The sequence below is a fragment of the Hypanus sabinus genome, chromosome 8, assembly GCF_030144855.1.
Source record: "Hypanus sabinus isolate sHypSab1 chromosome 8, sHypSab1.hap1, whole genome shotgun sequence".
NCBI lineage: Eukaryota > Metazoa > Chordata > Chondrichthyes > Myliobatiformes > Dasyatidae > Hypanus > Hypanus sabinus.
The window spans coordinates 146444724-146460713 of NC_082713.1; the positions used below are offsets into that span (position 1 = coordinate 146444724).

A 15990-nucleotide genomic window follows, 5' to 3' on the forward strand; every position below is an offset into this window, starting at 1 on the left:
CTTGTTGAAAAACATGCCCAAGTAGAATGATGTTTAAAATAGCTTTGCTACTTACCAACAAGTTATCATCCAAAGATTAACAGACAAGAATGATCTTTTTAATGAATGGGCAAACATAAAACTAATGTCTGACTGTAACACACAGAAAATACTACTTTCTGAAAGGTGCAATGGTTTTCAGATGGGTAGAAATGCCGTGGAGCACTCAAATCTTGTATCTGCCTGGCAGCCCAGTCTCTATTAAACAAGCCTTTTCAATCCGGTCACCTGAAAGATAATTTCTTTGCAATTCTACAATGGAGACCATTTTGTTCGATGGTTAATTTTGACTTAACTGCACACCATTTTGTGGTATAATGGTGAAACATAATACTGATCTTACAAAAGACTGTTATAAGTACAATCCACAGAAAGTATTGCACAACAGTCAGCATTTTAGCAAGGAGCTAAGGCCTTTGAAGGAGAAATAGATGCTCAGTTGTAAGCACTGCCATGTTTGTTTTTCCCTCATATACTAAGGCAGTATGAAAATGGTTGCCTTCACCCTACAGGATAAGCCACAATCAGTCATAAAAGTAACTAACTGGTGAAAAGACAAGATGAACAGAACCAGGCACCCAAAATCATAAGCAAATGGTACAAGGGCAAAGTAAAATGAAAACCCAATAACCGTCATTAGAGAGCAACATCAGCACAAATCAGGCAACAACAGCTTTTAATCTTTCTCTATAAAATCAAATGTATTGGTGTTGATTTGAACAACAATTACACCGAGAAGTACAAGTTAAAGAACATTGGGTTCCTGAGATGAATTATGAACACACGTGGCACTTTTAAGAATCAGTAAGAGATCTTTAATACCTATTACCAGAGGAAATCTAATAAAAAAAATTGCACTTTCACCCTTTAAGTGTTAAGTTGATTCATCACATATTAAGAGAAACTAGCATAAGAGCTCTCACCTGACCTGATTCTCCAGAAAATGCATGTATCTGTACAGAAGTGTATACGATGGGGAAAGAATTCCAACAGACTTCATTCGAGCACCTCGTTCCAGTTCACTCTCGACAGGCATGTTGGCAAAACATGCCATACCAAAGTAGTTACCTTTCCGAAAGTAGCTAGAAACATGAAATGATAGCTATTTGATTAGGAATACATAGGAACAGAAGTAATATTTTACTTGTAAGCAGTACTCAGGGCTAGTCTATAGATAACAAAAATATACAATAAGGATAATAACCAGAGTTTATTTCAGGCTTCATTGACACAACTGACAGCTTCAATTCTGAAGCAGTTCAGTATTTGTAAACCAAGTACACCGTTGGCTAGACCACAATTGAAGCGGGCTTTCCCAAGAGGCCATATTGACTAAAATACAATAGTAGATAATAAGCATGAGTGCCATTTGTCACTGATCAGTCTATGCTCAAATATCCGTCTTGCTGCACATAGATATAGATTGCTACATTTTCTGAGAAACTGCAGTTAGAATTCAACATTACACAATCAAAGTCAATTATACTCAGCGTTAATCTTATGATTGAAGGAAGGATATTGACAAAGCAAGTTTTAAATGACAAAAATCTCCCAAAAAATTTTACTTTGATAAACGCACAATATCCACCATTTTGTTGCTTTCCTTTCGATGTCAATGTGTAGTATTTTTTACAAGGCACTCCATGTTGGGATTTCACCATTCTATCCAAGGTTGGACCAAGGAACAAATGAGGCCTGGGCAGAGCGATCGCCAGAAAGTTCACCAGAACACAGATGAACAGATACTGCTTTAAAAACATGCATTTTTCTAACAATTGAGAATAGACTGTAATGAAGCAGCTTGTAGAGAGGAATTGCAGATTACGAATGAATGCAATAGGACTGGCTGTCTTAGCTGCACCTACTGCATTCTTATTTTGCAGTTTAGAACATGTAGTTCTGCGCTACCACTCCACCAAGTTGACACTCCATTTTAGATATATTCTTGGCATGACCTTCATTGAACTATGGTTGGTACCCTATCTTGATCAGGAGGGCAAAAGAAATAACAGACCAAAAGGTTATAGTGGAAAAGAAATCAGAGCTGATAGCACATTGCACCTCCTGAATGCTCAGCTTTGCTGCTAGATCTGAGGCTATCCCATTTAGCCCAACAGTAATGCCAGAGATGATGCAGGGCACCTTGGGTAAAAACTGGACTTCGTTTCCACAAGAACAGAAATACTGGAACTCGGCCAGTAAAGCAGCATATGTGGAAAGAAATTAAGTTACCAGTAGCATTACTACTGTCTCTACAAGGATTACTGTCAATGAAGAATCCAAAAATGAGATCAAATATGTTTACCCATTGTTATGGTTTCCTTCCCACCAACCTTTTAGCTCAGCAAAGGGGGAGCAAAGAAACAGCGGATGAACTTAATGAGTACTTTGTGTCAGTGTTCACCTTGGAAGACACCAGCAGTATGCCAGAAATTTGATAGTATAAGGGGGCAGAAGTAATTGTCGTTGCTATTACTAAGGAGAATGTGCTTGGGAAACTTAAGGTCTGAAGGTAGATAAGTCACTTGGACCAGATGGACTACACCCTAGGGTTCTGAAGGAGGTAGCTGAAGAAATAATGGATGCACTAGTAATGATCTTTCAAGTATAACTAGATACTGAAATGGTTCCGGGGCATGGAACATGCAAAAGTAAGAACTGAAATAGATAATATCAAGAACAAAGTCAGGCCAGAAAAAAGATAAAGGGTGGGCAACAAGATAAGAGGAATATTAAAATTACAAAATTAAATGTAATAGAAGTAATACTTTGATTACCTTAACCTTAACCTACATGTGGGATGCATGAATAAAATTTCCTGTAATAAAGAGGAAAATGAATTCATGGAACATATCTAAGGTGTTTTTCGAGATCAATATATATATATAGACAAAAAAATCTTGGGAAATGGCTACTTTGCATCTTGTTTTATGTATTGAAAAAGGGTTGATTAATGATCTTGTGCTGAAGGGCTTCTGAGAAAGAACAGCCACAACATGAGAGAAGTTTACTTTGTTTGAAAGTTCAATGCAAAACTAAGGTTTTATATCAAAAGGTCATCATCATAGCATGTCACACCAGACAGCCAGCCACTCTAGTGTTGTTTGGTTGATGTTGAGCAGGTCAGTGTCAGCTAAATCAGGTGAGAGTGAGCAGTAATGCAGAACATGTTCAATGTTCTGCACCCTTTCGCCACACTCACAGGATTTGCTGGTCTTTAAACGCCACTTCACCATATCGTCTCCCGTCCTCACTCTGTTGCGAGTGCACCACTTCCATCTGTCAAGCAGTGCCCCATCTGGCAACATTTCTGTGCAGTCTTGCACTGTATTGTTTGGTGGGGTTCTGGCTTCTGCTTGTTGCCAGAGGTCAATCCTGTATGTTTGGGGGGGATGTTCCGTACGGTAGTTCCTCCACTGTAGCAAAGCTTTTCCTCGATTTTAGGTGGTTGGAAACTGGCACATGATGATGTAGTGGGTGCCGTAGATCCAAGTTCTGTTTACCTTTTTCAATTTTTGTTGTAGTGTGTCTTCAGATCTCTGGGGAAGCAAGTCTGCCTGCAAGTCTGTAAATGATGTTAAAGGGTGTGCGGCGCAGTGTGCCCGTAATTGTTCAGCAGGCTTTGTTAAACAACAGGTCTATTTTCTTTGCATGGGGTGATCTGCCCCACACAGGTGCACGGTATTCTGCAAGTGTATAGCAGAGTGCTAGGGTAAAAGGATATCAAAAGAACCACGAAGGAACAAGGCTAGAAATGGAAGTACAGTACATTCTGAATAACTGGGCCATTGGTTAATCAGGACAGCTGTCTATTTGGGACAACTCTTAAAGAACAAAAACTAATCCAGAAAATAGTTGAGATTCCCTTTGTTTACTTGGGACACTATACCACTTAATTGGGACAGGAGACTGTTGACGAAGTTTCTATCTAGTGTCAGTTGCATGCCCTTGTGCGCCCATTAGAATACACCATGCTTGAGGAGAACGGTTTTTAAATAGTCAGTTGCATATGTTGGTGTTCAAAAAGTAATGATTTTGTCACTGATGGTTAGCAAGAAATAAGCAGTAAGATAATTCAGAACTGTTTTGCTCACTGCAGCTTCAAGCATTCAGGTTTGGAAATGCCAGAAATGGCCGGAAGTGAAATTGAAACAATTTCACTCCTTCGACAAGTTAAAGAACTACAAAGAATTTAAATGTATACAATTTTCTTGAATGTTACAACAAAAATGAAGATTTGGAGAATGCAAAGAGGAGAGATTGAGAATATTGAACTATGTTCTCCAGCAGTTAGAAGAAAGAGATCTCAAAAAAAAAACAAAATTTTAAAGGGTTTTACTGGCTAGTTGCAAAAAGCACAAAAAGCACATTTCTCCTGACTCAAGAACCTAGGACCGGGGCAGTTTGAGAAAAAGAGGTAAACCACTTAAGACAGAAAGCAAAGGAAATGTCCACTGCAGAAGTCTGTGGAGACTCAGTCGTTCGTTCAAGATAGTTCAAAGGAACTAAGAGAAATTGTGATACTGCTAGAAAAGTGGCATGAAGAAAATAGACCAGCAATTATTTTGAAGATTGGCAGAGAAGGCTTAGAGAAGCAGAACACATCCTGCTGTAATTCCATATGCCAACAGTGGTACTACCTAGTCATTCTCATGATGAAAACTGAAGTTACTCACTAACAATAAATCTTACGCCCTCATTTCCTGCTCTTCCAAGTCTTAACGAACACATAAGCATAAAACCATATCAAAGGTGAATCCCACCAAATGAGTCACCTTAAGCCGTTCCCACCATCAATGTCAGATTTTATTTGCTCAAGAACTAGCTATTTCAGGCAGATGTTAACTGGGTGGGTTTGGAGGAATGTCCCCAACAAGTATGGTAAAAATAGCCATTTCTGTACCAAATAGCACATTACTCAAATAACTATGTGATTACAAAAGCAGCTTGCTTATAATCTGGCATTTCGTTATTTTTAATAATGTCAGGTCTTTATTTACAGATTGAACTGAAATTCTCGAACTGCCATGTTTGATTTAAAGTCATGTTTGTTGAACTATTGCTAGAGGCCTCTGGATTACATACTAATAATGTTACCACAGTGCATTACATTACCAACCAGAAAACAAGTTTATAAACAAAATGGAAACCTGAAGTTCTTCCTACTGTTTTAATTCAAACTGGCACAATGTAAACATTTCACAAAGCCACCATTATGATTTACTGACTCCAAATGATGCATTTCATGTTATAAACCATGTTTACACAAGTTTACATCAGAAAATAAGAATCAGAAATCTCCTTACACAAAATCAGAGTTAATTCTGTGAGATCCACTCGCCATGGATTTAAATTCCACTCCTTCCAAGTCCACTTCTTGTGGCAAACGCCATTCAACAATGTTACCTGTGGAGAAAAATATTAACTATCAAGACAGTAGATTGAATTAATCACCTTACATCACAAATTTTGTCTTTTCCTTTCCAGCCTACAGAAAAACTTGAATTCATGGAAGGCAGATACTTATTAATGACTTGTAAGCTCAATAATTACACTCATCTCCTTTAGTGCATCTTTGAGAGTAATTGTTCACACTGTGTTGGGAGTTAAAACACCTGAGAATGCCGCAGTTACAACAGCAGAGGTTTGACAACAATATTCATGTATCACTCTCCTTCTGCAAATAGGGTTAAAAATAAGAGCAGAAAAGGGCTAAAGCCTGTTAACAGAGTTCTTCAAATGTGTTATATTACATTATAACCATCACACTTTCCAGAAATTAAAACAGTACATATCATAGTTTGACAGTTATTGTGTAAATAAAAACTAGCAGCTAAAGGCATCTACAAACTACTTTATCTGTTAATATTATCGTATTAATTTTACTTTAGGCCTGTATGTAATATATGTACAGTTTTTCACCTTAGTCTCTGAGGAAAATTGTTTTATTCACCTGTATAATTGAATGACAAACTTGAACATGAAGGGCAATTCTCTTCAAAAGGATACATTTATGTAATCTTGACTGTACTGACAGCTATGGAGTTCTCTTAATCTAATTTACTACAGATCATAGAAACATAGAAAACCTTACAACACAATACAGGCCCTGAGGCCCACAGAGCTGTGCCGATCATGTCCCTACCTTAGAACTACCTATGCTTACCCATAGCCCTCTATTTTTCTAAACTCCATGTATCTATCCAGGAGTCTCTTAAAAGACCCTATTGTTTCCACTTCCACCACCACTGCGAGCAGCCTATGCCACACATTCAGCACTCTCTGCATAAAAAAAAACTTACCCCTGATATTTACTCTATACCTACTTCCAAGCACCTTAAAACTATGCCCTCTCGTGCTAACCATTTCAGCCCTGGGAAAAAGCTGCTGACTATCCACACGATCAATGCCTCTCATCATCTTGTATACCTCTATCAGGTCACCTCTCATCCTCCGTTGCTCCAAGGAGAAAAGGCCAAGTTCATTCAACCTATTCTCATAAGGCATGCTCCCCAATACAGGCAACATCCTTGTAAATCTCCACTGCACCCTTTCTATGGTTTCCCTGTCCTTCCTGTATTGAGACGACCAAAACTGAGCACAGTACTCCAAGTGGGGCCTGACCAGGGTCCTATATAGCTGCAACATTAGCTCTCTGCACTTAAACTCAATCCCACAATTGATTAAGGCTAATACACCGTATGCCTTCTTAGCACAGAGTCAACCTGCGTAGCAGCTTTAAGTGTCCTCTGGACTCGGACCCCAAGATCCCTCTGATCCTCCACACTGTAGATTGTACAGAAAAGATACACGAGGATGTTGCTGGGACTGGAGGGTTCGAGTTACAAGGAGAGCCTGGATACACTTGAGGCCTTTTTCATGGGAGCAAAAGAGGCTGAGTCCTGACCTTATCGAATTTTATAAAATCACAATGGAGCACAGAAGAGATAAATTGTTGCAGTCTTTTTCCCAGGGTAGGGGAGTCTAAAACTAGAGGAAAGCAATTTAAAGAGGACCCTAGGAACAAGTTTATATGCAAGGAATTGCAAGGGAAGTGGTAGAGGCAAGTGCAATTACAATATTTAAAATACACTTGGACAGGTTCGAGTTATTGAAAAGGGTTAGAATGATATAGGCAAAATGTATGTAAATAGGCCAAACTCAGGAAGGCAGCTTGATCAGTACAGACGAGTCAGAGAGCACATTTTTGTGCACTATGACTCCATAAGTAGTATCAACACAGCTCTCTACTTTTATAAATTTACATTTCTATTATGCTGGCAGGGGTACATCCAGAGAATACTTCCTGGCTTTATTGCTTTAATTGGCATAGAATTATCTTAAAACCTATTTGATATGTTCACAAATTCCTCCTACTTGAATCTGTAATTTGATTGAATTTGCATTTATATTGTACTTTCAATGCAAAATACATGGTAATACCTCACAATGAGCAAGCAACAAAACTCAGTAGAATGGTGGAAACACGAGTATGTCAGAACAATCTGAAGGAATCTAGCTAAAGCAGGAAACACATTGGCCAAGTTGATCTCCTCATTACTGAAGAACAGTGATGAAGTTAGTAAAAGGACATAATAGGTAGATACATAGATACTTCATTGATCCCAAAAGAAATTACAGTGTCACAGCAGTATTGCAAGCGCACAGATATAAATATTACAAGAAGAATAAAAAAATATAAGTTACCACAAACAGTCTTACGTGAGGGGGTCATCACTTCCCCGGCTGTAGGTTGACTCATTATAGAACTCAATGGCCAAAGGTAAGAATAACCTCATATTGTGCTCTTTGGAGCAGTGCATTTGTCCTAGTCTATTACTGAAAGTGCTCCTGTGTTCAGCCAAGGGGGCATGCAGAGGGTGAGAAACATTGTCCAGAACTGCCAGGACTTTTCATAGGGTCTTTTGTTCTACCACAGCCGCCAGTGTGTTCAGTTTGACTCCTACAACAATGCCAGTCTTTCTAATCAGTGTATTGAGCCTGTTGGCATCGCCCGCGCTGATGCCATTGCCCCAGTACACCATCCCAGAGAAGACTGTACTGGTGACAACAGACTGGTAGAACATGTGAAGAAGAGGCCTGCATAGTCTAAAGAACCGCAGTCTCCTCAGGGAGTAGAGGCAGCTCTGGCCCTTCTTGTACACAGCCTCTGTGTTGCTGTTCCACTCAAGTCTGTCATCCAGGTGCACCCCCAGGTATTTGTAGGTCCTCACCACATCCACATCCTCACCATCAATAGTAACAGGGAGCAGTGTGGGCTTAGCCTTCCTAAAGTCCATCACCATCTCCTTTATCTTATTAATGTTGAGCTGCAGATGATTCAGCTTGCACCATTTGACGAAGTCTCCACCAGGGCCGTGTATTCATCCTCCCGTCCTCCCTTTATACACCCGACTATTGCTGAGTCATCAGAGAATTTCTGCAGATGACACGACTCAGTGTTCTATCTAAAATCCAAGGTATACAGGATGAACAGGAAGGGAGCCATACAGTCCCCTGTGGGGCCCCTGTGCTGCTTATAGCCATGTCTGACACACATCTCTGAAACCACACATACTGTGGTCTGCCAGTCAGGTAGTCCATTATCCAGGATACAATGGAAGTGCCAATCTGTATGGAATGGAGCATTTCCCCCAGCAATGAGGGCTTTATGTTATTGAAGGCACTTGAGAAATTATATGTCAGTTGGAAATCTGGGGGGAGAAATAGCCGATTGAGTTCAATTTGGATAACAGATGAATTTTGCAAATCAAGTGCAAGAGAAAAATATACAACAAGTTGCAAGATCTTTAGGAACACTGGTGTACAGCGATCCTGATGTTAAAAGCCACAATTCTGTAAAAGTGGCAGTGGTAAAGAAGATATGCACCACACTTGTCTTCTTCACTCAGAGCAGAGGAACAAAGTTGGGAAGTCATTTTTCAGCTGTACATAACTTTATTTTGGTCACATTTGTAGGAACGTATGCAGTTCTGGTCACTATACTATAGGGAGGCTTTGGAGAGGAAGCTAGAGGTTCAACTGTCGATCCACTTTATTAGCTAGGAAAAATTGGACAAACTACTCGTTTTTTCTCTCTCTCTGCACACTGGGTATTTGACAGTCTGTTATTAATGGGTTCAACTGGGGTTCCTTTTTTTGCAGCTGTCTGTAAGGAAGGAGTCAAATCTCAAGGTTGTATAAAGTATACATACTTTGATAATAAATTTACTTTGAATTTTGACTGTAAATTTGTTCCCACATTCCCTCTCAGTATTCCATGCCTCTGGAGCTGATGTACAATAAATCACATATTCAATAATTTTGATTATTAGGGAGTTATAAACTTCATCCCTGAGCTCCAAAGTGGGTAAATGGATTAAATTCAAGCAACAGAGGAAGAAAAAATTCCAAGCACAATACTAAATCAATAATTAAGCCTGATCTCACAGTGGTCAAGGATACAAATAGAAAGCTAGTGGTGCAATAACCTCAATTAATTGCAGCTGTCCTTCAGGTTTGCCTCCGTGCGTCATATTACATGAAACAAATACAATTATTAGATTGAGGCCAAGGAGAAAAATAGGGACAAGATTCAGCAATTAAATATCATAGCAAGATATTTCAGCCTGAAACATTTACTCTTTATTCCTCTCCATAGATGCTGCCTGATGTGCCTCATCTGCTTAGTTCCTCCAGCATTTTGTGTGTGTTCTTTAATGAAGTTGTTGAAGTTCTATTACAAAATTAAATCCAAAACTAAATCTAAGTGAAAGAAGAAAACAGACGGAGTAATAGTCTCAAATGAGAAAATGTGCAGATGCTAGAAATCCGAGCAACACACACAAAATGCTGGAGAATTTCAGCATGCCAGGCAACATCTATAGAAAAAGAGTATAGTCAAAGTTTTGGGTTGAGACTTTCATACTTTCCCATTGAACTCCAGTCTGATTCATTAAATTAAGAACAAACAAAGCAATTGCTGCTACCAAGCACAGGAGTGGATCCAAGCCAAATCCAACTGGTGACATGCGGTATTTTCTTTTGGCAAAGGAAGATCACACACCCAATCAGCAGTATGACCATATCATAATATTGCACAATGCCACAGGACACAGTAACCCTGCATCCTGTTACTCAATTCTTACGCCTAACAAGCAACGCTTCCCTTGAACACCATCCGTGCCTGTGCCAACACATATGTCTTTACTTCCCTATCAGAAATACCCTCTTCATTCCTTCTCAGAAGAAGAAAATGGTGAGGTAGGGTGGGAAACAAAAACTGCAAAGAGACAGAGGATTTCAGGTTGGCGTGTAGTGAAGACATTAGATACCCAGACACCGGATTAGGATTCTCAGGATGGATCTACCCAGAAGGACGTGCAAAATTGATTCCCTAAGTTGATTCCTAATGTGTCATGCATCGAGAGGTTATGATCAGATAACAAACTGACACAATCTGGCGCAAAAGACAGATCTGCAGCTTTCAACATTTTTCGATAAGGGCAATCCAGCGAGACTGACAACCCAATTTTTCACAGGCTTGTTCATGTGAAGATGGAAGTGCTATATAGTCATACTTACAACTTTAAAAAATCCTCCTATCACATCCAAGGCTCGAATCCTCTCCCCATATGCACAATACATCCCAGTGCATCCCTTCAGATGCCAACCCTCCGGCACATCCCGCTCCCAAGCCTGCTTCCTCTCCACCTGAAAGCAGGTATCCCCTACAGGTGTTCCGCAAATTTCCCCTCCTTTCCACACGCCCCCGACCCTTTCGCGGCCATCTTCCTGCTGCTTTGATGCAGCCATTTTAACGCCAAGACCCGGGCGAAGGGCGGCCTCACCTGCTCTGGTGTCGAAAGTGACCACGAACACGGCGACCACCTGCTCCTCCTCTTCGCGCTCCGGGCCTCGGTGAGCCGCCCGTGGACCGCCCGGTACCGGGCTCCATCCCTCGCCCCTACCAGTGATGCTGCGCGGTCCAGGTACCGCTTCTGATCCGCTGCCCAGACCCGGGCCGGCAGGGAAAGCGACGGCAGGACTTTCCTCGAATTCTAGGAGAGGGGCGCGGTCCGTCATCTCGGCTCGCCGCCGCGTCTCCCAGTCGCTCCGACCGAAGACTCGCCGCCTGCTGGGTTGCACCCGGAAACTGCCGCGGCGAACCGGACATGACGACAGGCCAAAGGCACCTGCACGATACCATCTTGGGAAGGTCTCAGACTTACCTGCTCCAGCTCAGTTGGCTCAAATGGTATGATCAAAAAGGGTGATTTGGCTTCTGAGGAGGCAAGGTAAACACAGAGTTCTTCAACATCATCCATGCTTTAAAAAAATAGAAAAGGGTAGAAATACCCAGCGATATTTCCATATGTAGAAAGCAAAATAACCTTTATCTATGGACCAGGGAGTCCCAGAGGGAAGAACATGCTGAAAGGGGAAGATGTGTCTGGTATCTCAACCTGCTTTAATGTGGTAGAAGTTGCAAAGAATGATCTGTTGAATGCTGAGACCCATGGGATTGAAGCTAAGGACTGCGAAACACCATCCTTGTTATTCAAGTTTGTTGTCAAGGATATACATACCCTGGGTATAAATGCCATGGAAAATTAGCTTTTTGTAGCAGACCTGCTCTCCCCTGTAACACTAGTGCCTGACGTCATTCTTCAGTGAGAGTTGCTGCGTGTGAAATTGTACTCCTTTGGAATACCTGCACAGATCTGTTTCTCAGTGAGCCAGTACCATTGCCTAGTGAATTAGCATAATGCATTTCAATGCAGGTGACCTGGGTTCAGTTCCCACCATTGTCTGTAGGGAGCTCGTATGTTTTTCCTGTGACCATTCTTCTGGGTGCTCTGATCTCTCCCCCCACATTCCAAAAGCATAAAGGTGAGGGTTGGTTAGTTGTGGGCATGCTATGTTGGTGCCAGAAGCATGGTAACACTTGTGGACGTCCCTCAGCAAATCCTTGGTCTGTGTTGGTTTTTAATGCAAACGATGCATTTCATTGTATGTCTCAATGTAAATGTGACAAATAAAGCTAATCTTTATCAGTTACATCATAGTGTGAAAAACCTAAATCACATGAATGTAGATTTATCTAAATTATACATCTTACACAACAAAATAAACATGAACATAATGGTGCAAGTTCTCCAAAGCAGAATTAGAGTATTTCAGGTCAGTTCAAAAACCTGATGGCAGTAGGCAACAAGTTTGCTTTATTTTAATTAAGTGCAATTGTGAACAATAGCCAGATCAGAAATGCTGATCAAGTCAACTGGTTCTCAAAGAGAATGCTGATAGGCCATTCAGATGGTTCACTGCTGCTCAGCGACAGAACACAAAAGAATCACGTTTACAATTGTGGAATATTAAAGAATAGTAGAAATACTGGAGTCATGATGATCGTGATGAGGTCTGCTGGAGAGAGAGATTTATACACGTGCTGTCCTCCGTAATTCAAAGAGATCGAAGGATAAGGTTGTAGGGTGACAAAACATGGCAGGAGCACTTGGAACTAAAATCTAATCCCTACCGGGAGAAAACAACACCTATTCTTTCCACACTGTTCTCCAGCAGTTTAAGGACTAAGTCCAGCAGGAGCATAACTCACATGCTCATCAAAGTCAGGTATTAACCCTACCTGTCAACAACCAAGCATTGCCATCCTGGTCCCCTTCAGTGTAAGAAGGTGGGGGGGGGGGGTGTTGGAGGGGAGGAAGGAAGAAGTACAAGGTGAAACCGGGAGAGTGGGAGGGGTGAAGTAAAGAACTGGGAGGTTGATTGGTGAAAGAGATAGCCGGCTGGAGAAGGGGGAATCTGATGGCTGAGGACAGAAATCCATGGAGGAAAGGGAAAGAGGAGGAGCACCAGAGGGAGGTGATGGGCAGGTAAGGAGATAAGGTGCAAGAGGGAAGTGGGAATGGGGAATGGTGAAGTGGTGGGGGGGGGGGTGGGGGGAGGCCATTACTGGAAGTTTGAGAAGTTGATGTTCATGCCATCAGTTTGGAGACTGCCCAGGTGGAATATAAGATGTTGCTTCTCCAACCTGAGTGTGGCCTCATGATGGCAGTAGAGGAGGCCATGGACGGACATATCGGAATGGGAAAGGGAAGTAGAATGGAAACAGGTGGAGACTGGGAGATCTCGCCTTTTCTGGCAGACTTTTCAGAAGGTGCTCGGCAAAGCAGTCTCTTAGTCTATGTCAGGTTTCACCGAAACACAAGAGGCCAAACTGGGAACACCAGATACAGATTCACAGGTGAGGTGTAGCCTCACTTGGAAGGACTGTTTAGGGCCCTGAATGGTCATGAGGGAGCTTTCAGGGCAAGTGTAGCACTTGTTCCACTTACAAGGGTAAATGCCAGAAGGGAGATCAGTGGGGAGGGACGAATGGGCAAGCGAGCCGCATAGGAAATGACCCCTGGCGAAAGCAGGAAGTGGGGGGAGGGAAAGATGTGCTTGGTGGTGGGATCCCGTTGGAGATGGTGAATGTTATGGAGAATAATGTGCTGGATGTGGAGGCTGGTGGGGAGGTATGTAAGCAACCCTGATTTTAACCCTAGCCTAATCATGGGATGATTTACAATGACCAATTAATGGACTAAATAGAATGTCTTTAGACTGTGGGAGGAAATCACAGCACCCAGAGGAAACTCACACATTTCATGGGGAGAAATTACAGATACCTTACTGATGACATTGGAATTGAAAGCTGAATTCCAATGCCAATAACTGTAATAGCATCATGTGAACCGCTACACCACCATGTTGAAACTTACCCCCATGGTCACCTCAGTTTTAACCTTATCTGAGATCCCCGTAATTTTACAAGATCCTTTTGTCTCTTTCTCAGTCTGACCTGAAACTTTAACTGTTTCTTTTCCCATGGATGAGCCATGACCTGCTGAGTCCTTCCAGCATTTTGTGTTTTGGTTTAGATTTACAACAATTGCAATTTTTTTAAGAAAATTTTATTGTTGGTACACTGTTCTCTCTCATATGACCTGCTTCTGACAATGTCCCATTAACTGAGCCAGTGATTTCTTGCTGCCTATCTACATTTATGGGTGTGACCATTGAACTTTATTTCTGAGCTTCAAATCTGGCTGGTTCCAACCCAAAAGGAAACAAACTGATGAAGGAACTCAGCGGATCATGTAGCATCCATGAAGGCAAATGGATATTGATGTAACAGGACCGTGAGTGTTGAGGGAAGATAGCCCATATAAAGATGTGAGAAGCAGGGGTAAGGCAAGTATTAGTAAGTGATATGTGGAAGCCAGTGAGGTGGGGATTAGTGAGACATTCTCATTTATTATACTCTGTTCTTACTGACGTGTTATCTGTCTATTGTGTTGAGAACAATTGTCATATCAGCATCCATTCTTGCGAAGAATAAACTGATGCTGAACTTTTGTGTACTTATAGTTTGTATACTTCATGAATCATTAAAAAAAGGTATCAGGTCTGTATTTACTGTTTTTATTTCAGATAAGGAGGATTCAGTCCGCATAATAAAACTTACGGGAGTTGCCAACAATTTTACTAACAGAACAAATTAAAGTTTACAACATAGGAAGACCTGTCTTCAATGCCAGTTAAAAATTAATGCCATTTTCCAACACTAAGTCCATAACATTGTCGATCAAGAGCACGTTCAAGTAGTTTTAAAATGTAGTAAACATTTAAGCCTCTTCTTTACTTGAACACCCTCTGTAGCACATCACACTTTTGACATAATGTGGCCATTTCTATACACTGTATTTGAATTCTGGCTTGTCTTCAGATGTACACCTCCCTGCCATTATATTCTATGCTCAGCTAATAAAAATACCTACTTCTTAACCACATTGCCAGTTTGTTATGACACATCTAAGGATCTGCATACGTACAGACCATGAGTTCTATTTTTAGTCAACTTGATATCTTCCATTTATTATGTTTTCCCTTGTTTGCTTGCAACCCTCCGAGTGCACTTCTACAAACTGAATTCCAGTTGTCTGTTTCTACCCAGTAGATGATCTGACAATACCCTACAGGCTAAAACATTCTTCTTCACTTAACCAAAGGACCATTTCTTATATCATCTGCAAACTTCATTGCATCCACTATGCTTGAGTATTTATCCCCCCTTCCTGTTCAAAGCAGCCATTAATCATCATCAGGGGCAGCATAGTAGTGCAGTGGTTAGCACAACAGTTTACAGGTGACCCTGGTTCAATTCCTACTGCTATCCAAGTTTGTACATTCTTCCTGTGTCTGTCTGGGTCTCCTCTGGGTGTCCTGCTTTCCTCCCACAGTTCAAAGACGTACAGGTTGCTAGGTAAATGGTCTGTAAATTATCCTGTGATTAGTCTAGGATTAAATCAGTGGATTGCCTGGCAGCAAGGCTCGAAGGGCCGGGGGCTGTATTTCAATAAATAAACAATAAATAATCATATTTTCTTTCCACTGAGTTAGTTTTAGATCTCATTTGACATACTCCTTCAGCTCCTATGGACTTTCATTTGAATATGAAGCTACCATGAGAGATTTTGTTAAAAACCTTGCTAAATTCATAAAAATAATACACTCATCATCATTCCTTATTTCCTCAACAACTTAAAATCAGATTGTATCTGCGCATTTGGAGCATTAAAAATATTACACAGGGATAGGCACCTCAACCGGTAAGACCAGAAGATATAGGAGCAGAAGTAAGCCATTCAACCCACCGAGTCTGCTCTGCCATTCGATCAAAGGTGGAATGAGAATATGTATAGATAAGGGGGTTTCTTAAGGTTGTCATACTTGGGGGAGGTACCTGTTAAATGTCCCAATGGTGTGTTTCCAATTCTTCTAGTTATCCCCACTCCCCTGCCTTCTCGCCATACCCTTTGATGCCCTGGCTAATCAAGAACCTATCTATCTCTGCCTTAAATGTACCCAATGACTTGGCCTCCA

General features: G+C 41.2%; 1 protein-coding gene across 2 annotated transcripts in view; it reads right to left on the bottom strand.

Moving 5' to 3' along the window:
• Positions 1–12140, bottom strand: part of dennd11 (DENN domain containing 11) — a 45799-nt gene extending 33659 nt beyond the window's left edge. Inside the window, exons 1-3 of one of the 2 annotated variants that reach the window (XM_059978170.1) lie at positions 10890–12140; positions 5346–5445; positions 963–1121 (exon numbers count right to left, since the gene is read on the bottom strand). In XM_059978170.1, the coding sequence (XP_059834153.1) occupies positions 963–1121; positions 5346–5445; positions 10890–11124 (494 nt within the window). In that variant the 5' untranslated portion in view covers positions 11125–12140. The remainder of the gene's footprint in view (positions 1–962; positions 1122–5345; positions 5446–10889) is intronic. The other variant, XM_059978169.1, reaches the window with a different exon arrangement.
• Positions 12141–15990: the final 3850 nt, after the last annotated feature.